The 24,689-nt window shown below is 43.6% G+C and overlaps 1 protein-coding gene and 1 long non-coding RNA gene across 3 annotated transcripts in view; one reads left to right on the top strand and one right to left on the bottom strand.

Moving 5' to 3' along the window:
• Positions 1–24,689, top strand: part of LOC309645687 — a 702,435-nt gene that overhangs the window by 343,235 nt on the left and 334,511 nt on the right. The gene's annotated exons all lie outside the window — the stretch shown is intronic.
• Positions 1–24,689, bottom strand: part of SLC5A11 (solute carrier family 5 member 11) — a 55,400-nt gene that overhangs the window by 10,496 nt on the left and 20,215 nt on the right. For both annotated transcript variants that reach the window (XM_082431042.1, XM_082431043.1), the window contains 7 exons: positions 23,657–23,761; positions 22,401–22,460; positions 14,785–14,889; positions 13,537–13,642; positions 10,754–10,834; positions 5,034–5,239; positions 963–1,098 (listed from right to left, as the gene is read on the bottom strand). In XM_082431042.1, coding sequence (XP_082287168.1) covers positions 963–1,098; positions 5,034–5,239; positions 10,754–10,834; positions 13,537–13,642; positions 14,785–14,889; positions 22,401–22,460; positions 23,657–23,761 — 799 coding nt within the window. The remainder of the gene's footprint in view (positions 1–962; positions 1,099–5,033; positions 5,240–10,753; positions 10,835–13,536; positions 13,643–14,784; positions 14,890–22,400; positions 22,461–23,656; positions 23,762–24,689) is intronic.

The raw sequence follows: 24,689 nt of genomic DNA, 5'->3' as shown, positions 1-24,689 counted from the left end.
CTTGCCCCTTAGCTGTATATTTTCCATCAAGTCACCATAAAAGCAAGATCCCAGTTCTTATCCACATCTGGGATTTTTCAAGCCTTGTGCCGCTTCCCTGGAAAGAGGACCCATGGCTCTGGGTTCGTCATCCATCAGGGCTGGAGAAGCGCAATCCCAGCATCTGGCACCACGGACGGCTCCCCATCCTTTCTCTTCCCCAAGTCCTTCCACCTAATTCATAGTTCTAAATTATTTTGACAAAACTTCTGGACTAACCATTTCATCCTACCCTTCCTTTACCTCTGCAACATCATGTAAGATAAGGCATAGGGGAGGGAGATTTCTGCCCATTTGAGTTAATAACAGCTTTGGTCAATACAGGGTTAAACTTAATGAGGCAGAAAGGCGCTTTCTTCCACACAGATCACCAGTTCCTGACATCACGGCGACTCCCAATAACATCCCCCACCCCTAGTCCTGTTTAACCCCCATGCTGCAAACCTCATCCCTCTACCAAGTTAAAAAAAAAAAAAAAAAAGCTAAGGCAAATACTCTAGAGGTTTTGATACCCCTGATTTTGTTAAGAAAAGGAACCCCCAAAGGGTTCTATTGGGCCGAAGTTGCCAAACCACTGGGTTCAAACATTGAAGTGTGAGGGGAGCCCTCACATGAGATTTCAGGGAGCTGACATCTGGAACCATGAGATTTTAGCCTAGTTTGTGGTTTCAGAAAATATATAGTTGAGGCAAGGTCAACTATAGGTCTCCATTCAATTTGGCCTGGGACATTTATAGGACGTTCCCATTGAACCAATGTTGGGAAACAGCACTGAGTCAGTAGTTGCCGGGATGGAGACACCACAGCTGAATCACCAGGAAGGGACTCCAGCTGCATTCTTGAGGGGCAGTCAGTAATATGTTCAGGACACTTCCCAGGTTCTGAGACTCACAGACAACCTGTCCTCCCAGCTGTCTCCTTACCTGGAAAGAGGACACGGCTGACCATACCAGGGAACACCATGATGAAAAGGGGCAGGACCTTCAGGTATGCGGCCATCAGAGAGCCTCCTTTGGCATGGGACAGGTTCTTGGCAGCCAGAGTCCGCTGAACAATCACCTGGAAAACAGTGGTGTGGTTGGAAGGTGAGATAGCTTTCTCTTAAGGCCAATTAGGTGTGCATGGCTTCTTGGTAGGCATAGTAGACCCAGGAGCTTGGTTTGCCTGCCTTCTCTAAGGAAACATCTCTCCTATTCTCAATCCCTGTGATCCAGTGGTCCAGTTGGGGTAGCTATACCAAGGCAGAGAAATCAAGAACGGGAAGGAGGATAGAAGAGGAATGCAAATACTTTGCTAGGAGTGATGAGTTAAGAGAAAGAGAGGATCTGAGATATTGCTACCAACAGGATTGGCATGTCTGGACTTGTAGTTACTGCATACGGTGTGCCTAGGTCTTATCCTAACCCCCTTCTCTCTGTTGGGTGGCATAAGGTAGGACTTGTTAAGATTCATCCACTTAGAACAGATTGGTGGTTGCCAGAGACAAAGGGTGGCGGGTGGGCAAAATGGATGAAGGGGATCAAAAAGTATAAATTTCAGTTATAAAATAAATAAGTCCTAGGGATGTAGTGTACAGCATGGTGACTATAGTTAATAATACTGGATTGCATATTTTTAAGTTGCTAAGAGAATAGATCTTAAAAGTTCTCATCACACACAGAAAAGGTTTCATCACAAGAAAAAGAATTATATCAATAACTGTATGGTGATGAATATTAACTAGATTTATTTTGGCGATGATTTTGTAATATATACCAATATCGAGTAACTAAAAATATTTATCCACTCAAAGGGAATGACATGTTCTAGAGTGTTTTCTGAGTAGAAGACTGGTCCCCAAAAATCCTACTCCAGGCTTCAGATTGAATCTACATGAACTCAGAACTTTCTCTACTATTTCCTTAGGCTTTGGATCTTGAAGCATCTGGAGAAGTTGCAGAGGCCTTGGTGAGTTACTAGAGCTTTTATGAGTTGGTTCAGCGAACTGTGGACAAGAGGAGTGAAATGTCATGACCATTATGGTGCTATGGTGAGCAGGACAAAGTGGGAATTCTCCCCATTTTTTAAAATAATGTTCATCAATGGCATAAGCTTCCTAGAGCGTCCTGCTTCTTCTTTTGAAACCCATTCCCTCTCCACAAGGCTACCCTGTCATCTTGGGTACGGAATCTGCCTGATCCAGGGGGAGGCACTTGACCCACCCCTGGCCAACCAGAGCCCTTATACAGGGTATTTGGATTTGGGACTTGGAGAGTTGTCAGTCTCTTTGCAGTTGGTCTGCAGTGAGAGACCATGAAGTCAGCAGGTAAGAGAGAAAGACAATGGAGAAAGAAACCAGAATAAGTTCCAGCAGTTTCTGAAGGCTAGTTCAGCTTCCTGCTGTTTGTATTCCATGAGCTAATAAATCCCCTACCCTCTTCCTAAGCTGGTTTAAATTTGATTTTTTTTTTCTGTGTCTTGCAACCAAGTGTACCCTCACCTGCACAGATTATTATTATTTGTTTGGATGCTGTCAGTGAAAGACTCTAAAACGTGGCGTCAGCTTATGTGAGGAAAGGTGGAGGAGCAGTGAGTTTCCCTCTATCCAGAGCTGGGAAGTCAGCTGTTTAACTGTTACCTGTCATTTCTCAGGACTCCAAACATAACACCTATTGGGCTTTCTAGAACACTTAAGAATGTGATAGTTACATGGAACGATACAGCAACTATAGAATACTTTTTACTGCTTCATTAAGGTGCCAAAAGGGGCATGCAAGCTTCAATCCTTGTCGGTCCATCTGGAAGCAGAGAGGAAAGAATTTAGAGCTTTGGAAAACCAAGCCCTTTCGACAGGAGATCCAAAGCTGTGACTGAAAAGAACGCTGGCTTTTATTCCCACGAAGCGGCGCCTCCAGATGTGAATCTGAGACAGCTGAGTAAGTTTTAAGAGAGTTGTTCGGCTCAAAACCCCACAAGCCCTGGGAAGAGGGTGTCGCCCTGTAGGACAACCCCCGGACCCAAGTAACGGAGCATGACTCGTAGGAATGTTATGAAAATCAGTGAGTTAACATACAGGAAATGCTTGGATCAGTTACTGGTACCTGGTCCAGCGTCAGTCAATGTTGGTGTCATTACGATTATCGATGGTGATTTACCTCTTCCGTCTCTGCCCGGGAGGATGAGGAACACGCCCCCAGTCAGTGAACAGCGAATGCTGCTTTGTCTTTCTCCTGCTCTGAAATGAGCTGCACAGGGCAGCAGCAGCACAATGGACTAACACGGTCTTTGGACTCAACGGAATTCAGCTCAGCAGCCACAAAACCAGAAGTCATGGGGTCCAAGGAGGGCTTGGGTTTCTGGGCCCTCTGGCCCTGCCTGCCATTTGGAAGAAGATCAAGTCATCCTGGATTAAGTCCCCAGGCTCTTGAACAATGCGAGGTGGGCTGGAGGTGGGCTTCAAGCCTTGCACACTGGAATCCCAGCTAGTAAGGGTGTGAGGCATCTCAAGGAAATATTTGTATGGATTAATAAATATAAGCTGTTGAGCCGCATCAAGAGCCGTGGCATAAACCCACAGCAAAAATGTAAATGTTTTAAACGGTGTATTAAATGCCCCTGCAACAAAAGGGGTTGTGAGCAAATTCCTAATGCTTCCCTTTTTCGCAATTATTAGGAAGCCCACTTAATGAGGAAACAGAGGCTCAGAGATCTTAGACAGTGTCCCGAGGTTTTGCCACCTGAACTTGATTCCAGGCCTGTTAAGGTTAAAGCCCGGGCTGTTAGCCTCCGTCTGAGCTGTCTCCCAGGGTCTCTCCAGCCTGAGATTTGCTAACAAAGAGGAGGAGTGCTCTCTCTTAATGGGGCAGTATCGCACCCGTCGTCTCTAGCTCTTTACTCAGGAGTTCTGACCCTTGGGGTGACCTGGATTCACTCTCTGCAGCGTCCCCTCCATCAATTCAGTGGTCCGACTCCATGATCATTATTTAAAGTCTCATCAGCCCTGAATATGAAATAGGGCTTCCAAAATGGCACACAGATCTCTGATCATTAATGTAATGGAAAAAACCATTTCAACAGATGATATATTCACAGGGTTTGAAACCTGAGAAAGTATAAACAGGTGTGCAGTGAAATGGCTCCCATCCATCCTGGCGCATCTGCCCACCTCCCTGCCCACAGGTAACTGCTCTTAGTTTTATATACGTCCATCGGAGTTTCCTTCAGCACATACAAGCAAGTGCAAATATGGGTTCTATCTCGCCCCCCCACCTTTTAACACCAAAGGGCTTATTATACACACCACAGTGCCTTTTGCTTTTCTAATTTCTTTTTTCACACCAGTTATATATTTGCTGGAAGGGCTTTGCTTTGGCGGGTCCCTCTGCCTAAAACTCTCTTCCCCAACAATCACCAGAGCCCACACACTCTCCTCCTTAGCTCAGAGGTCACTTCTCAACCATGACTCCCTTAATCACTCTATTTTAGATGACACTCCCACACCCTCCATTTCCCACCCCCACCCCCCGCTTGTTTTTGTTTTTTTCTTTAATGACAGTTATCACCTTTTAACGTTCCCCATAATTTATTTATTGCCTGTCTACCTCCACCAGAAGAAGGTGAGCTCCGAGAGCCTGTTTGATTTGTTTCCTTGTGATTTCCAAGTGGCTGGCACATAGAGGACACCTAGTGAGTATTTGTGGAGCAAATAATACCAATACCAGTTTTCACCTCTCTTTAAAATGTTTCATCTCTTTTGCTTACTGGATCTTTCCAGACATCCAGCAGGATGTATCAAGCTCTCCCCTTTGCAAATGTCAGCAGCTTTGGATTTGCCGCGACATGAGCAAGAATAAGAAGATAACATGTAGAGCAGTAGCGAGAAAGAAGTTCTCAAGGAAGTTTGGGGAGAAACGCAAATAAGAGAACAGATAGCGGGAGAAAAAAAACCCAGCCTCCAGATACTCCAAGGAAGGAAGCGTCCCAGAGAGCACCTTGCTCAACCTGCTGCCCTGTACCTGATCGGTGCACCAGTACCAGAGGGACGGGATGGACATTCCAAATAGGATCCCAGGCCACGGGAGATCAGATGTCAGTGGGTCTCGGAAAATATGGAAGGCATCTTCCCGGGGCAGCCCGCAGCTGCTGTTCCCACTCCGGTTGCTGGCCACAGCCAAGAAGTATTTCTCTTCCAGGGCTTCCAACCCGCCGACTGCAGCAAAACCTAGTATTCAGAGGAAACCCAAATTTGCCAGGAACTCAGACTGATCCACAGCAACTCATGAGGGAATGGTCGGAGATTGGTGAAATCCTACTTAGAACAGAGATACCAAGGAAATTTAGTTGACTTAAAGGTTCTTCACCTTTTTTTTTTTTTTTTTCATGCCTTTGGTAGTGACTATGGATTGCTTCTCAGAATAATATTTCTAAATATACAGTACAAAATACATAGATTGTAAAGGAAACCAAATATGTTGAAGGCACCCATCAAACCATAAAAACTCTGACATAGTAATTTATTTATTTGCTCCGTTAAGTAGAAAGACCCCACAGTGGGTCAAATAACAATTTAGTTTAAAAATAACCATGGACACAGTGTTTCAATACATCAGAAGCAACTGTAAAAACACTTGGATAAAAACCTCGGGGGGGTATGTTTTGGTATCAAAGTCACAGATATTGCAAATATTCCTGTGGTTTGTTGCCTACACTAATAATTGAAAGGTGATAATATGAAAATAGAGATGAATTTCTTTCCCATCCAAGATTCACAAAACCCCTGAATTCTGTCCAGGCTAAGAAAGCCTGCCTTAAGGAAACATTCTTTCACCTCTGAACTTCTTCTCAGCTACTCTCAATTCATGGTATCACAAAAGTGGTCCAAGTAACTTATGGCCTTGAGCAAGTCACTTCCCTGTCTGAGATTTGGTTTCCTCATCTGCAGGTGGGGATAATGTAGCACCAACCTCACAGGGCTGGAGAAAGAGTAAGTGAGATAATGCACATAAAATGCACAGCATCTGGCACCAATGTGTGTTGTCCTTAAAAAATAATAAAGCACTGCAATTTGCAGATAATTTGCTTCTTTTCATTAATTGAACAGATTCAAGATTATCCCCAAAATAGCATTGCTCTCACCAGATTATGTTCTGGAGGGTTGTGTTTGTCTTTTTGTTGTTGTTGTTTTGTTTTTTTTCTTGTGTTTTATTTTTGGTTTTTTGTTTTGTTTTTTGTTTGTTTCTTTGTTTTTTGGAAAGAGAAAGGGTTGATGTTACCACTTGAGTAGGAGTGATATGTAACCTGCAGCCTGGCTTATCTTTGCTGAAGATTGTGGTGAACAGTGGCTACTGGGGGAAAAATATTGTGATGATAAATTTTTGTCATGCTTTTTTTTCCCTGAAAAATTATTTTGTGGTAATGGGAGGGAGGGAAGTTTTATTAATAATTGGACCTGCCCATCTGAGTGTGTAAAGCACATACATATAGATAATATCAGGTAGAAAGGCTGAGAAAAGAATCACCCCAGGATGGGTGAAAATAAAGTAGGCAGAGCATCGTAAACTTTAATGTACCCACGAATCACCTGGGAACCATTAAAAAGCGTACCCTGATTCAGCAAGTCTGCAGTGGTGCCTGGGAGTCTGTCCTTCTAATGGGCTCCCAGTTGACACTGATGCTGCTGGCCCATGGACCACAGTCTGAGTAGCACCCATGTAGGAGACATCAGGGTACCAGATGAAATTTGGAATCTTCTTGGTATAAAGGAAAGTGGGGGAATCTTGATTTCAGTCACTTTAATAAGCTCCATTTTAGGTCAGTTTTTCAGTTTCTCTTGTTTTTTGTTGGTTGTTTTGTTTTCCCTAGATAACCAGTCATCTACAAATAATAAGAATTTTGTCTTTTTTTCCTGTGTGTGTATTTTATGAGTTTTATTTTTTATTGCATAAATAATGAGATAGCACTCTTTTTTTGATTCTAATGGTATTGCTTCTAGTTTTCTTGGTGCCTCTTTTTGAGTGTGTTTTTAAAACAAATATGCTAATCTCTATTAATTTCCATTAAGGTTTCCTACCCCTTGAGTCAAATTTAGTAACTAAAATTTTCCTAGAAAAACATGGATTTTAAGCGAGTTTTCATGTAGCTTTGTAAATTATATTCTTATCATCTAAATTTTTCTCTCTGTGCTTTTAGTTCCTTTTCTCATTCCTGATTATACTGCCTTGTTTTTCTCCATTTTCCTTTATTTGATTTCCCACTGTATTTTCTGGTTCTTTTCAAATAAGTAGATATGAGAGTAATTCATTCTGTAGTTTTTTCTAATTCACTGGATTGGACTTTCATATTCATGAATGTAAATGTTTTTCTAGGAGTACAGCTTTGATTTCACCATTAGGGGTGAAATGTAATGTGCTCATCATATTTTCTAAAGTCTGTAATTGCAGTTTTTATTTCCTCTTTGACCAAGCACCATTAAGGAGACTGCTTTTCTAAGTAATTAGATTTTTAAAATTTATACTTTTTCCTAGTGAATTGAAATTTTTTTTTGTTTTGTATAGGTAAAATAATATAATCTGAACAATATTTACATGAATATTTTTGCAAAATTTAGTTAGTTTTTCAATGATTCACTTTTGTAGATGGTTCTGTGATGCTGGGGAAAAGGTATACTCACTATTATGAGAATGTTTATTCATTTATATAATTATAACTCCCAAAAGCTTATTTATGTTTTGGCTTCTTGTTCTGTCATGTGTTAAAATTTTTGGTACTATTTTGGTTTCTATCAGTTTATTTTATTTATAACAACTTTTGCTTTGTGAATCTTGCTGCAAAGTTATTTAATACATAAAAGTTATATCTTCATTGTAAGTTTGCTTTTTTTTAATGTAAAATGACTTTTCCCTCTGTTTAATGCTTTTCACCTTATGTTGTTTTATGTGTGCCACCTGAAAAATTATATAAAGTGAAAAATTATATAAAGTTTAATTTTCTTAACCCAAACTATAATCCTTAAGTTTTGTTGAGAAAATAAACAATATATGACTAAATAAAAGCATAATAGCACAAATAGTTATATTCGTGAAGGTGAAAGATCTGTACATTGAAAACTATTGATATAAATAACAGTGATGAAAGAAATCGAAGAAGACACAAATAAATGGACAGATATTCTGTGTTAATGGACTGGAAGATTAATATTGTTAAAATGTCCATACTACCTAATGTGATCTAAAGATGCAATGCAATCCACAGATGCAATGCAATCCCTATCAAAATTCCAATGGCATTTTTCACAGAAACAGAAAAAAACAATCCTAACATTCACACGGAACCACGAAAGACCCTGAGTATCCAAAGCAATCTTGAGAAAGAAGAACAAAGCTGGAGGCATCACATTTCCTGATTTTGAACTATAGTATTTTGAACTACAAAGCTATAGTATTCAAAACAGTATGGTATTAGGACAAAAACAGTCATATAGATCATGGAACAGAATTAAGAGTGCAGAAATAAAACCATGATAAACCAGGCGATTGGGATTGACATATACACACTACTATATATAAAATAGATTAATAAGAACGTAATGGGAACTCTACTCAATACTCTATAATGACCTACATGGGAAAAGAACCTAAAAAAGAGTGGATATATGTATATGTATAACTGATTGACTTTGCTGTACAGCAGAAGCTAACATAACATTGTAAATCAACTATACTCCAATAAAAATTAATTTAAAAAAATTTTAAAAATAAGCTTCATGATGAAAGAAAGAATGAAAGAAAGAAAGAAAGAAGAGAAGGAAGAAAGAAAGAAAGAAAGGAAGGAAGAAAGAAATAAAGAAAACCATGCATATATGGTCAATCAATTTTCCACACTTAAAAACCTGCAGATACCTTGGGAGAAAGTCTACTACATATAGCAGAATGATGAAGGTTGTTGAAGGTTGATCTGTAATCTCTCTCCTGACTGATTGTAATGAATTAAGTAATGGAACTTCCTCATTGAGACCCCATACTTTTAGGGAGAAAGATCAGGAAGTTTGGCTAACAATAACAGACCATGTCAAGATCTATCTTTGGGCTCTCTTGCCTCTAAAACCTGAAAGTGTTGTGAGTCATTTGTGTGGCACTGGGAGGTTCAAAGTTTTGCTATTTATGATAGCAACTACACCAAACATTTATCTAGTGAGGCCAGACATGTGTCCTTTATATATTTATGACTCATTTGTATTTCCTCTTTATATATACCAGTGAAGTTTTTCTTCTACATGACGGTCCAAAACATTTCCTGTTAAAGTTAATAATAAACAAGTCTTGTTGCTGTTCTTGTTGTGAAACTAATTTATTATTCCATGAATTTTTGTTTGAAAGGTAGAAGTGACACATGCAAACATTCAAACTGTGCAGAAAGGCACAATGTTAAGGTAAAAATTCTTGCCTATACTCTTTGCCTCCTGCTCTTAGACTCTTCCCACAAAAGTTATTACCACATTATCTTCCCACTATTATCACCAGGGCGTATGATGGGGAAGGAAGGGTATGAGATCTGAAGTCAATCTGACTGGGTTTGAATCCTTTCTTTGAATTCTAGCTTTGTGACCTTGAGCTAACAGTTGGTGCCTTAATTTTCTCATCCAACAAAAGGGGTAAAAATAATACTGATATCATTGGGTTGTTATGAGCATTAAATGATAAAACATCTGGATCACAAGTGTTTTAATAGGTATTCGTTTATAAATTTTTAATTTTGAGATAATTATAGACATACAGAAGAGTTAGTTGTATAAGTAGTACAGAGAGTTCCCATACACCTTCACCTAGTGTTACTGTCTTACATAAGCAAAGTACAGTTACAGAAACTAAGAAATTAACATTGGTGCCTTACTATTAACTACAGTACGGGCTGTTCAATTTGCACCACTAATGTTCTTTTTCTCTTCTGGGATCCAATCCAGGATCCCACATTGTGTTTATTTATGTTTCCTCCTCTCTCTGTAGTTCCTCAGTCTTTCCTTATTTTTCATGTCCTTGATACTTTTGAAGAATACTGGTCATTGTAGTGTGTAAAATGTCCCTCAATTTGGGTTTGCCTGATGTTTATTTACGATGAAGTTGAGGTTATATATTTTGGCAAGAATGGCACAGAGGTGATGCTGTGTCCTTCTTAGTGTTCCATATCGGGAGCTACATATTGGTACGTCTGATTACTGTAATACCAGTTAATATGCCTCGATCGCTTAGTTACAGTGGCACGTGCCATGTGTTTCCACTGTAAGGTGGCTATATTGACCTTTGTAGTTAATAAATATTTTGGACGTGATACTTTGAGACCAAGCAAATATCTTATTTCTTCATAAACTTTCATGCGCTGACTGCAGCATTTATCATTGGATCTTGTCTGTAGTAATTATGACTGTGGTGTTCTAATAGTGATATTCTATTTCCCTCAGTCTGTCTTCATTTATTAATTGGAATTTTCCTGTAAGGAAGAGTTTTCCTTTTGCCCCCTTTTATTTGTTTATTTAATTATTTATCCATGTCAACATAGGAGGATCTATTAACTTTTCCTTAAAAAACAGTAAGTTTCCATGATATGCACAGTTCTCTTCCAGCTAAAATTACCATGCCTCAAGCAGGAATCCCCAGCTGGGTTTGAAACAGTGATGAAAGCAGATGTCCATGCTTGAGAGAGGTGCTGTCATCCACCCAAATGACCCTGGGACCGCACTTACTGTAGCCCATCAGGGTGAGCGCTCCTACAAGCATGATCAGAGTCTGTAGAGCATCCGTGTAGATCACAGCAGCCAGGCCACCTAGTGGGAAGATGAGCACTGAAGTGAGGGTCAGGTACCCTGGTGGAGAGGAGTTACTCTGGGTGGCAGAGGGAACTTGGAATTTCAAGACCTGACGGGGGAGAGTTCCTAGTGTTGATTGTTTGCAAAGATGGCCACAATATCTCCTTCCCAGGTGCCTGCCCATTTTGTAATGTGGCTTTGCTGCTCCTTTCATGTGGAGGTGAAGTTGATTTCTCTTCTTCTTAAATACGGTTTGGCTGAATGACTTGCTTTAACCAATAGATACGGTGGAAGTGATGTTGTGCAGCTCCAAGTCTGGTCCTCAAGAGGCCTGCAGTTCCTGCTCTTGTTCTTGTGTTGCCCCGAGAACACTATGCTTCTTTAAGAAGCCCAGTCTAGCCTCATGGAGCATGATGGGCCACCTGGAAGGAAAGCCCAGCTGACAGCCAAGCTAACCACCAGCCACCTGAGTGAGACCATTTTGTTCCACCCAGCTGTTCCAGGTACCATCTAACTAATATAATTCAACCGAGCCAGGTGAGAACAGCAGAAAAACCACCCAGGCAACGCATGGAATGAATTGTGGGCAGAAATAAACCATTAACTCCCTAATGGGGGGGTAGGTGGTTAGTTACACAGTAATTTCTAACTGACATGGGAAGTGATGCTTGGGCCATGGTCCCCAAGCTCTGAAGACCTTTATTTTAACATTGGAAAAAGGATGTGAGTACTAGGTATTCGGAGTCTAATAGGCTTCCCAAAGAGGGTCTCAGTGGTTGGCCTCAGTGGATTCTTATTGGTCTCACCACCTAGAAAAATCTTTGTAATGACAATCATGGTAGCAAATCCATCAGCATCTGGACAAAACAATCTTTCCAGTCTCTTCCCTATCCTTTTCTCCTTCCTCTTTCCCTACAGAGAAGGGACACTTATCTGACATGAACATATTTACTCATAGGTAAAGTCACAGTACACTAAAAAAACCAAACAAACATTCATGTGGGTGTGTTGTTCTGTGATTCCTCCTTCTTTGCCCCAGGAATAGGGTCATCTCACAAATGGAGAGAGAACTGGCTTAGCATCTGGCCCCAATTCTCTGCTGGCCCCACTCAGGCAATTAGTCAGCCTGAGTGTGGTGAGATCCTGAAGATTGGTACCACTGAAACCCACCCACGTTTCTATACTAATGTTTATTGGGCATTTATCACTTACCAGGCACTGCATCTAGTATTTTATTCAATCACTCACCAAACATCTGGTGAGCGCCCAACCTAGTTCTACGTGGTAGGGATACAGAGGCAAACAAAACAGCATGTTGCCTGTCTCCTCGGAGCTTCTAATGGGGGAGACACCCCCAAACAAGGAAACAGAGAGATAGATTGGCAATTGCAACTAAATCTTTCCTTTCCCTGTGCCTCAGACACGTGGCTTCTGTTAGCGCTGAAAACTCAGCCCAGATCTTTCTGCATCAGCGGGCTTTTGAATTTCTGAGAACTGGTCACTCTTCTGTCTAGAGCCTCCAGTGGTGTTCCACGGCATTTGGGACTAAATCCAGGCTCATCTGATTTCCTTCGAGGCTCCGGTGCCTGCCCTTTCCTCCACTCCTTTCTCCTCCCATCAGGGCTGTGGCACAGCACGATGCCGGCGTCACCACTGTCACTCCAGCTTTTATGAGTGGCCTCTCCCGAAGCTGGACAAAACTCAGCCTCAACACGTGTGCTCGCTCAGCTTTAGCCACCCTGACCGCCTTGCTATTCCTCAAACAAACAACACGGGTTCTCATGTCAGAGTCTTCCCTTTATCTCATTTAAATCTGGTCCACATGTCACCTTAGAGAGGCCTTGCCTGAACGTTGGATGGAAAAGAATCCTCCCACCATTATTCCCCATCTTGTAATAACAGTACACTCTGACATCACTTACTGGCTTCCTTGTTCATTGTCTGTCTCCCCATCCCCACTAGAATGGAAGTTCCTCTGGAGTAAAAATTTTTTCTGTCATGGGAATTCCCTGGTGGTCCAGTGGTTAGGACTGGGTGTTTTCAACGCCCGGGTGGGCCCGGGTTCAACCCCTGGTGGGTGAACTAAGATCCCACAAGCTGTGCGGCCAAAAAAAAAAAAAAAAGAGATTTTGTCTATCTTGTTCACTGCTATGCCCCATTTCCTAGCACGATGCCTGGCATATAGTAGGTGATACATAGATAGATATAGATACAGAATTTGTGGAATGAATTACACCAAGAGGAGGTAGAGAAGGATGAAACTGGAACAGAAGATGAGAAGGTGAATACTCAAAAGCAGATACATGTCCAGGTGCTGCACTCCACCAGCCACTCTTCTGGGATGCAAGTCTGAGGGGGAAAGTTGAGGCTCCCCGGCCTCAGGCTCCAGAATTGCAGTGGTTTATGGTCTAGCTTTGTATAGTGTGTGTGAATACACATGCTCAGCAGTTAGTAGGTTCTAATGAATAGTTCTTGAATAAATAAATGGAAAATAGCTTTATGCAGTTGTGGTACCTTTTTAAATCCTCCCTTCTATCAGGCATCCCTCTTCCTTTGGACAATGACCAAGAGAAATCATATTATCTGGGGTGATGGACTGAGGGTTCATGAAGACATGGTCTTGGCACACTGGAACATCAGAAGACAAGCCAGGAAAAGACAGGGTGGCCCACAGCCCCTGCCCACCACCTCTCCCAGAATCACCCCTTGTTCAGTCGTACCTGCAACAGTGTATAGAGCTGTGATGACCAGCAGCCCAACTATGGCCAGGTACAGATTTAGCTGCAAAGACTGCTGAATGAAGATGGCACCTGCATACATGTCTACCTGGAGAGACATGAAGTTGATGGGTGAATGAATGAATGGACGTTTTAGCACAGTTTCCCCAGGCTCAGGCCCTAGCCTTGATTCTGGCAAACACAGAAACATCATATGATGTCTTTTCTTCATCTCTTCCTAGATCAGGGGTCTCAAACGGGAGCCCTGTGGGTGATTATGTTTGAGACCCCTTCACTGGGTTAATACAAGCTCCTGAGTCGTCTTCCTGCTTCTATTCTTGATCTGCCTACTCTCCATCCTCCACACTGCAGCCTTTATCAAATACCATCATGATCATCTCATCCTCATCAAAACTCTTCAGTAGCTCCCTACTGCCCCCAAGATAATGTCCAAATAAGTTAGAGCTGTATACCAGGTCCTTCATGGTTTGCCTGCCACTTGACCTCATTTTCTTTACTCACTTCATGCTCCCAGTTCTCCAGACACACTGAAATACACCCTGTTTCCCTTATTCTGTCCAGCCCTCTGGAATGCCAATCCCCCTTTCTCTACAGCCTCCTCAGATGTAACTTTCCTTGGGAAGGTTTCCCCACATCTGTAGCTTCCTACCAGAATGAGAGCGAGCATTGCCCTTCTGCCTTTCACATCTGGAGCTGACACAGAGTCAGTTATTGTTGTTTGAATTGAATGGAATTCCTCTGCCCACCCCCCTCCCCCACATAGGACAAGGTTCCCCCCAGCTCCAGATGGAAGAAAAGAGGGCATCAGTGTGAGTCAGGCTGAGCAGCACGTACTGGAGGTTGCAAAGCATCTGCTCTTGGCTGCTTTCCAGAAGATCTGCCCATCCAAACGTCAGGGTGGGGCAGGCTCAGTGGACCATCACACGTATGATTAATAGTTGATAACTGCCTGATCCCAGGAGGAAGATGACAGACCTACCTGAGGGCTCTCCGAGTCCCATTCAGTGATGGGCACCATCCCAAGATGTTGCTGAAGAAGCTTTGGCAGGAGAAGGGGGAGGAGTCCTTTCCTCTACCTTTTTCCCGTACTTCCTCTGCCCCTGCTGAGCTTTTGCCCCCTCCCCTCCCATCTTCCTTGAACCTCCCAGAAGCTTCCTCAATAGGAGGAGAAAGTGGATGGGGAGGGACACCACCAGCTGAGCTTCTCACCAGGCTGTGTCCCCACCTTACCGAGATCTTGGTGAAGATGTAGATAAACAGGTAGAGCACAGCCAGGATGATGGGGATCCTGTTGCCGCCAAAGCGTTTCCTTAGGTATTCTGGCATCGTGGTGACCTGGGGACCAGAATTGAGATCTTGCCACCCAACAGCCCTTCTTCCCCCTCCCCACTTCTCCCCAAACTCAGAAGCACAGATGGTCTTCTTGGGATTCTCAATGGGAGACTTAAAAGAGAGGAGAAAATGGGAACAAAGGGGTGGGGTGAGGATGGACCGGGGTTCTGTGCAGAGTTATGTATCCAACTATCATATATCCCAAATGTATACGCCACCCCAATTTTTGCCCTCTCCTGTGTTATTAATGTTATTACATAAAACTTATTAATATAGATGTTACTATTATAAAACTTAATGTTTTTCTTTAAACCCACTCATGTTTATATTGAAGTAAACTTATCTAAAAAGAAAACTTCAAATCACCACTGTAAATGAAAAATCAATCCTAAACTTAAGGGAACAGCAAAAATACGCACATGGATAATAAAATAACTCATTCATGTTCTATTCTTTCCTGGCAACTTCCTCTTGCACACCAAAAACCCTGGGCCCAGAGCCTACTCATTCTTTCTTTTACAAAAAAAAAAAAGAAGTTGTCAGGAAAAGTGTTGAACAGGTGTTAAATGCTCACTAACACCAACATGCGACTTTACCCTTGAGCTCACTGAAAGATGATGGAAGAGGAAATAAGTTCGCCAGGTGATTCAGTGTAGTTGGCTCCATGTCTAACACCTAAACTCATCTCAAGCATCTCCATTTGTCCATGTTCTAACCTTTGGGGAAGTTGCTCTCATGTAACCCTTCAGTCACGTTACCAGGAGCAGAGAATCCAGAGACAGCAGAGAAACCAGGGAAGCACTGAATTAGGTCCAGATGGGTGGGCCAAAGCTAGGTGCCATTACCATATAGGGCACCCCAGGGGTTGAGCCATACCGAGGAGAACCATTATTTGGGTGGCACTTTTCTTTGGGGATAGCATGTCCTTGCCCAGTCTCCTCACTGTACCCACAGACTTGGGGGTTGAGACAATGCCATGTCTAGACAATGGAACCTCAAATGCACAACTGTTCTTCCATGAGGTCCTGGATGTTGGAAGGGAAAAGAGTAATGATTATGTTTGCAGCCCCTCGACCAGGCTGTTGCTGCTTGGGTGTTCCTTAGTCTAACCCAGGGAGTAGACTAATGGGTACCCGACCATGAGCTGATAAATGGCAAACCATGCATCCCAAGGTCAGATTGTGAAGGCAGAAGAAGCTGGGAGTGGAGACTGGGAGAGACTGGATGGCCAGACTTGATTCAAGAATGGTAAGTTGTTAATAGTAGAACATGGGTACAGTATTCAAGACTATAAGGGTGTCCAGTGTAAAATTATTTCAACACTGATGTAGGTTTGAAATTTTTTTCATAATAAAATATTGGCCAAAAAAATTGAACTCTAGGAATAAACAGACACCTTAAAATTTAAAAAAAGAAAAGAAGCATCTCTTTCCTCCCCCTGTCCCCAAAAGGGCAATTCGGGATTCTGACCCTCATGAGTGGCTTGCCTCAACCCTCTGATTGGCTGCAAGGCAAACACAGCAGGGATTTTCCAGAAGCACATTGCACTGAGCTCTGACACTCTATCAGGGAATAACACATGGAGAGATTCAATCAAACCGTATTGAATGGACACACTCTTGGTGATGGTATGAAAGCTAATTAGAGAGAGTGCATGAGAACTTCAGCCCATTCAGATAAGTGGACCAAGGAAGATGCTCCTCAAGAGGATTCGCTATCTCGTCTGTGAATGACAACCACCAGCTGGTCTTGTTGTGGAGCGAGACGCCTATCACTGGCTGACAACTTTTATTATCAGTTGTCCTCCATTACGATCTACAGAGAGCCGCGCAGCCTGCTACAGGCAGGAAGTTTCTAATGAGCTAAGAAAGGAAGGAGGCATGAAAGTCATCAGAAGCCGAGCAGCACTGGTATCTAGAAATCAAACTCTGGGGAGAAATGTGAAGCTAGCTGACAGATGGGAGGCAGAGCCTAGGCTGTTTGTCGTAAAGTAGCTAAGAAGGCAATTTGCCAGCAAGCAAGGCTGAAAGAGACAGAGACAGAGAGGTGAACGACTGTTAACACAGGAACCACCCTCTGAGTGTTGCTGGGTGAATGTTTACAGGAAATAAATGCAGCCAATGACGACTGCCCTGAGGGAGGACCGCCCAGGTTCCTCGGTCTGGTGACCCCTCATCTCCTGGGGGTGGAGGGCAGTGAGGGAACTTCAGCATCTCTCTTACTCTCCCTTGAATCATGTCCAGACGCCACACTCGGTCCTCATATAAAACCCCTCCCTCTTCCTCGGAAACCCATGCCATCCGGCCATAGCAGCTTCCGCCCACCCCAAGCCTCCCGGGAACGCTGTCCAGCAGCCAATGAGAATTCAGCTCCTTCACTGTCTTCCCCTCTTTCTAGACTTTCCCCGAGTCTGGAAGCAGCTTCAAGGACAGTGAGGAGCGCCCACTGGGACGTCTTGTACAGTGTCTTAGTTTGTTTAACAGATGGGCATTTCCACTCCAGCAACCCATTTCTCCGGCCAACATCCAAACCTCATCATCTCCTGGACCCCATTCACCTCCGAAACCCCAAATTTTCATCAATGCAACCCTTTCGTTTGCTGACTCTGATGACCCCGGCTTTGGGACCTGACCAAGACTTTCAGTCCCTAATTGGTGCCTCTTCTTTTGGGTGTGAGCTCATCCTTCATTTCACTTCCTTCTGAAATCATGGACCCTGCTACTGAGTAATTTCAACAGATATTTTTCAAATATCTACTATGTATCAGGCACTATTCTAGACACTGGGAGAAAACAGAGATAGTTCTTGCCCTCCTGGAGCTTACAGTCTAATGGGAGAGACACACAGTCTAGGGCAGTGGCTCTCAATGGAAGGAAGAGATTTCATACCTCCCCAGGGAACATTTGGCAATGTCGGGAGACACTGCAGCTGCCACAGTTTGGGGGGGTGCTATTGGCATCTAGTGGATAGAGATCGGGGATGTTGCAAACATCCTACAATGAACAGACTACCCCATCCCTCACACCTGCATAAAAACACACAACAAAGAATCATCCTCCCCCAAATGTTACTACTGCTGATGTTGAGAAAGTATAGTGGGAAAAACACACAGTCTAATGGGAGAGGCGTATTAATTTAATAATCACACAAGCAAATGCAAAACGGCAACTATGGCAAACACAATGAAGGGGGAGACTTCACCTAATCAGAGAGGTCAGAAAGGGCTTCCTGGAGGAATAGTTGCTTGAAGTAGGATTTGGATAGATGATAGGAGTTAACCGAACCACAAAGGAAAAGGAAAACTTTCCAACAAGAGGGGAAAGCACTGTAATGGGCTGAGGACGTAGAGAACCTGGTGAGGATGAGGAACTGCTGGACCAGTGCTTGGAATGCAGTTGGCATTCAGCTCAATAAATGCTTCTTCAATGAACAAATAAATGAATGAACTGACAGGAGTAAACTGGTGGTTAGAGAGTAGGGTGGGTCCCACAGAGTAGGGGGGGAAAAGATATTTGCAACACCTATAATCACCCTAAGGGCTTGTTTCCAGAATGTATAAAGAGCTTCTATCAATAAGAAGAAGCTATATAACATAATAGAAAAGTTGGCAAAAGTCCTAGACAAGTTACTTCCCTAAAGAGAAAATCCAAATGGCCAGAAAATATATAAACAGAATTGCCAATGGAAAGAACAGTGAGGGGGACTTCCCTGGTGATCCAGTGGTTAAGAATCTGCCTTCCAATGCAGGAGACCCCTGGTTGGGGAACTAAGATCCCACATGTTGTGGGGCAACCAAGCCCGCACGGGGCAACCAAGCCCGCACGCTGCAACTACTGAGCCCATGCACCACAACTAGAGAGAAGCCCATGTGCTGCAATGAGGAGCCCGTGCACCACAGCAGAGGATCCCACATGCTGCAGTGAAGATCCCATGTGCCGCAACTAAGACCTGATGCAGCCAAAAATAAAATAAAGAAATAAATAAATATTTAAGAAAAAAAAAAAAAAAGGAAAGCACAGTGAGACATTACAACACACCCACCAAAATGGCAAGAATTTTAAAGTTGGAAAATACCAAGTGTTGGCAAGGATGTGGAGCAATGGAGCAAAGGGAATTTGCATACACTGCTGGTGAGAGTATAAACTGACAGAGCTACTTTGGGAAAAAGTTTGGTAATATCTAGTAAAGCCAGATAAACACATCCAATGACCCAGAAATTCCACTTATAGGTAGATTTTCTCCAGAAATGCATGTTTATATGCATCAGGACACTTGTATAAAAATGTTCACAGCAGCATTGTCCATCATAGGCTAACATTAGGAGCAGCCTTGTTTATGTGCATCAGGACACGTATAAAAATGTTCACAGCAGCGTTGTCTATCATAGGCCAACATTAGGAACAACCTAAATGCCCACGAACAAAAGAATAGACAAATATATTGGGGTATAGTCAACTACAGAATACTACATAGCAATGGAAATTAACACACCAGCTACATGCAAGGAAAGAATGTAACCCCCCCAATTCCATGTATATTTCATTCCAAAAAAGTACAATTAAACCATCTTGTTTAGGTATGCCCAATTGAAACTGTGAAGAAAAGTAAAGAAGTGAGTCCAGGGCTTCCCTTGTGGCGCAGTGGTTGGGAATCTGCCTGCCAATGCAGGGGACACGGGTTCGAGCCCTGGTCTGGGAAGATCCCACATGCCGCAGAGCAACTGGGCCCATGAGCCACAATGACTGAGCCTGCGCGTCTGGAGCCTGTGCTCCTCAACAAGAGAGGCCGCGATAGTGAGAGGCCCGCGCACCGCGATGAAGAGTGGTCCCCACTTGCCGCAATTAGAGAAAGCCCTCGCACAGAAACAAAGACCCAACACAGCCATAAATAAATAAATAAATAAATAAACCCCCCCCCCAAAAAAAAAAAAAGAAGTGAGTCCAGTGAAAGTCACTGTGAAAGGAAGGCATCGTGATCTGCTAAAGGCACGTGGGGGAATGTTATATTTTGTGTCTTTTTTTTTTTGGCCACCCCATGCAGCATGTGGAACTTCCCTGACCTGAGATTGAACCCGTGCCCCCTGCAGTGGAAGCACGGAGTCTTAACCACTGGACCACCAGGGAAGTCCCTATTTTGTGTCTTGATCTGGGTGTTCATTTTACAGTAGTTTGTTAAGCTGCACATTTGTGTTTTACCACTTTTCTCTGTGTTTATTTTATTGCCCAATAAAAATAGATTGGGTAGCTTTTAATCTTTTTTCAGCACTCTGGCATTTATTATCTAATATGGGCTTAATCTTCTCTCTGAATAAGATGTTGTCCAAAGAATGTCTAGAGCCACAGGAATTTTTTATTGAACAACAGAGCTTGGAGATTCTTTCACAGCAGCACAACTCTGTCAGTTTCAGCCCTTTTCACAGCATGATATCCACAGTACAGATGCCCAGTCCCCTAATGAGCGATACTGTGGTTGCCCACAGGTATTTCTATTACAAACTATAGAAGTCATTTCAATTCTTCATGCCTCTCATTAACCTTCGACCACACAAATTCCTTCCTCATTCAGCAAATGACACTGTCTTCTACTTCCCAGGGAAAATGGAAACCATCAGCTGAGAACATCTGGCCACCCTACCCATGAATTAACCTGCATCTCCACCATCCTTTGCTCTTTCCTATACTAGGTGCTCAAGAAATATCTGCTGATGCTTTGGCCCAGAGATCCTCAGTCGCAGTCAGTGTTGTTCTATCCCAGAGATTTTGTCTGTGTGGGAGCTAATCACAGGCGGGTATGGGCAGACCCAGGCCCCCAGTCACCAAAAACCGTGCTTTTAGACTCAGTATCCTCTCCAAGTGAGGTTATTTATCCCTACATCACTGCCCTTTGCATAAGATTGCACTACTTCTGGTACAGAGTGATTTTTTTTTTCAATGATTTCTCTGATCATTAAGTAGTTCTTTCCACTTTGTGTATTTTTTTTAATTTCTGTAATAAAAAGTTAAAATCAGTTATTGCTTGATGAATAACACTATGATATTGTATGATCTTGCCCTGTGTAGTAGAATGTCTAAAACAGAATTAAGTCTAGATGGTATGAATGACAGAAAGCTGTCAGTAAGATCACAGGTGATTTTTAAGTTTATTTTTTATTTTATTTTATTTTTTAAATTTTATTTATTTACTTATTTATGGCTGTGTTGGGTCTTCGTTTCTGTGCGAGGGCTTTCTCTAGTTGTGGCAAGCGGGGGCCACTCTTCATCGCGGTGCGCGGGCCTCTCACTATCGTGGCCTCTCTTGTTGCGGAGCACAGGCTCCAGACGCGCAGGCTCAGTCATTGTGGCTCACGGGCCCAGTTGCTCCGCGGCATGTGGGATCTTCCCAGACCAGGGCTCGAACCCGTGTCCCCTGCATTGGCAGGCAGATTCTCAACCACTGTGCCACCAGGGAAGCCCCTAAGTTTATTTTTTGATTTTATTTTTTGGCTGCACAGCACAGCATGTAGGATCCTAGTTCCCCCACCAGGGATCGAACCTGCGCCTCCTGCATTGGATGCACGGAGTCTTAACCACTGGACTGCCAGGGAAGTCCCTAGAAGTGATTTTTTTTAACTACTTTTTTTTTTCAAAAAGTCTAAAGCAGCATTATTTTGTAACAAAAATTTTGACATATCACATCAGCCAGAAATAATTATTATGGTTTTCGGTGCAAAGGAAGAAAAATAATCACTGAATCGTGTGTGTGTATTTGTGTCTGTGTGTGTGTATGTTAAAAGCAGTAATATGTTGTGGCTTAAACATTTAGAAAAGACTGTGATTTTTACATTTGTGTTTTGGCATTTAAAAAATTTTTTTGAGCCTACGTTTCTTCCAGCTTCCGAAAGCCCCTGCCCCCCATGTATCTCTGATGTCCATTACCAGGTGGGAAATGCTAAGGACAGGGTCCCTAATTGTCTCAGCTGTGCATCATCCCACACTAATGCTGGGACCTCTTAGGGACTAACGCAGAGGCCCCCAACCCCCGGGCCGCAGACCAGTACCGGTCCGAGGCCCATTAGGAACCGGGCCGCACAGCAGGAGGTGAGCAGCGGCCGACCCATCGTAGCTTCATCTGCCGCTCCGCATGGCTCCCCATCGCTCGCATTACCTCCTGGACCATTGCTCGCATTACTGCCTGAACCATCGTTCACGTTACCGCCTGACCCATCCCCACCATGCCCCCTTCCGTGGAAAAACTGCCTTCCACAAAACCAGTCCCTGGTGCCAAACGCACTGCAACGGAGAGTGGCCCCCGCTCGCCGCAGCTGGAGAAAAGCCCGTGCGCAGCATCGAAGACCCAATGCAGCCCAAAATAAATAAATAAATAAATATTTAAAAAAAAAATTTGGGGACCGCTGGTATAATGGATGTCCACAGGCAGGAGGGAGGGAAGGATGCTGGTGGGAGGGAGGGAATGCAAAGCTGACCCTCCCAAAGGGTCTTCCTATTCCATGGCACCCCAACCCCCCTCAGACTCACCTGACCAGCGATGTAGATAGGCAGGAAGATCCAGGCCAACATCAGCACGGAAAATAAGCCCTGCCCGAGAAAGCAGAATCAGGGTTCAGCTCCGCCCACACTGCGGTGCCAATATGGCTTTCCCTGTGTCCAGATGGAACCCGGCCTCACCTGCCTCTGGTCCCATCTCTTACTTACTGAGTAGCTCACCTTCCCTGGGCTGTCACATTTTCATGTTTAAATAGGACACAGGGATGAAGTGGGGCAGAATGGAACTAGAAGCTCTTCGTGGCTCCCAGTGTTGTGTGCCCTAAACCTTGCATGACCCCCTTCGTCCCCTTGTGTTCCCTCCCCTCCTTGGGCTGGGCTTAAATCAAGCCTGTGAGTTCAGGCAGGCCACCCTGATGAGTAGCTGGTGATGCTGGAAGAGTTTACACAGGTCTCTGAGACTCATTTTTCTCACCTGTGAAATGGGAGTAACTGCCCCCACTGGGTTGTTGGAAGGAAATCAGTGAGATGATGCTTACTGAGTACTTACGATACACAGGCATTCCTGTGCACACTTTATAAGCATGAATTCATTTAATCCTCTCAATGACTCGATATGGCAGGTACCATCATGATCTCTGTTTTATACCTGAGGCTCAGAGAGATCTAGTAACTTGCCCAAGGTCACACAGCTTATAAGTTTTAGAGCCCAGATGTGAACCCAAGCAGTCTGGTTCTAGTCTGTAATTGAATCCTGTAATATGATGATGTATGTGGTGTACTTAAGTCTGTGGCACAGAGTAAGTGCTTAAAAAATGTGAGCCATTATGAAGATGAAGATCACTATTAATAAGTGCATCCCTTCCCACTAAGTGAAAATCATCCTGCTACATAGAAGAGTGTGTCTTATCTCTTGGGTATATGTGGGGTGGCGAAAGATCAAGAACCACTGAACCACAAAGTTTCGTCATGGGCAATTGATATCTAATACACAGAAACACCCTCCAGTCCCACAAAACCTTCTATCTTCTGCATCCACACGGGAGAGATTCTGAGCCTTCTTCACACATATATTTGCCTTATGGGCTCCCATCAAACAAACACAGGGAGGCCTGGGACTTGCAGATCAAACTGATTTTTGTTAACTAGGGGTGCCCTTGATGATTCCTGTTTGTTTTTTCATAAAGCACCACTCTATTTTTGAAAGAGCAGAGCATGCATACAACTGCCCCCCGGGATCTACCTACTGGGTACAGGGTGGGCTGTCCATGCCCTGGTAACATACGTACATTAAATTCATAAGCAGTTACAGAAAGACCCGCAGCAGCACCTGACCCTGCCAGGCCAATGAAATGTCCACTTCCAACATTGCTGGCAAACAAGGATGCACCCACCTGTGGGGAGATGATAGATCAGATCTTGGAGCCAAGGTCTGCTGTAGCTTCTTCCCACCACCAATTCTTCCCATTCACCAAAGAGACCAAAACAAGAGAAGTGGAGAAAGCAGGGCCATCCCTAGCCCATCTAAGCAACTTTTTAAAAATTAGAAGCCTCTGCTTCCCTAAGACTCTTTTACTTCCATGTTTAAAAAACTGGCATAACAAATATACATATCTATGATGCCTAAGATGTGAATTGTGTCCCCTCTAGGGTTGTGCAGTGCACAACTTGAACAACTGTATGCAGCATCCCTGGGGGGGGAGGGAGGATGACAGGTGTTGCAGAAAGTGCTTCAGGATGAGAATCATGAAGGCTGTGTTATTCCCCAGCTCCGCTTCTAACTTAGCAAAGAAGAGAGCCCTCCTTCTAGTAGAAATCTAAGTGGCCAAGACGGTACTTGATGACCCCAATCCCTGGTCTCAGCTGATTGCATGAGACAGGCCTGGGCACCTGGCCCAAGCTGAGCCAATTACATTCTCTCTCCTGGGAATCTGGAACTGGGGAACCATATTTGCTGGTCCCTTAGACTGGGGGTGTGTAACCCAGGGAGGTGTGTGTGTAGTAAGGGGATGGGGGGGCAGTGAGTAGCATGTTCAGCTATGCACTCATCACTGCCACTCTGCTGAGAGAGAGGAGAATGAGGTAGACTTGCAGAGAAAGGCAGATCAAGAGAGGACAGAGCGAGATGGAGACAGATAGAGACAGAGATAGGTGAGGGAAGGAGGGAGAAAGAGACAGAGAGGGAGCTATCTGTGAGAGGACTGTTGTGCCTCCCATTGACTTTCTGGTCTCTGGTTTTCATCTGATTCTATTCCATTGATCTGTCCTTATACCGGTATCACACTCTCCTGATTACTGGAGCTTTGTAGTAAGTTTTGAAAT

This window comes from Balaenoptera physalus, assembly GCF_965194825.1.
Source record: "Balaenoptera physalus genome assembly, chromosome: 16".
Taxonomy (NCBI): domain Eukaryota; kingdom Metazoa; phylum Chordata; class Mammalia; order Artiodactyla; family Balaenopteridae; genus Balaenoptera; species Balaenoptera physalus.
Note: the sequence above shows the minus strand (reverse complement) of the source record. Positions and strands in the feature narration are given on the sequence as shown.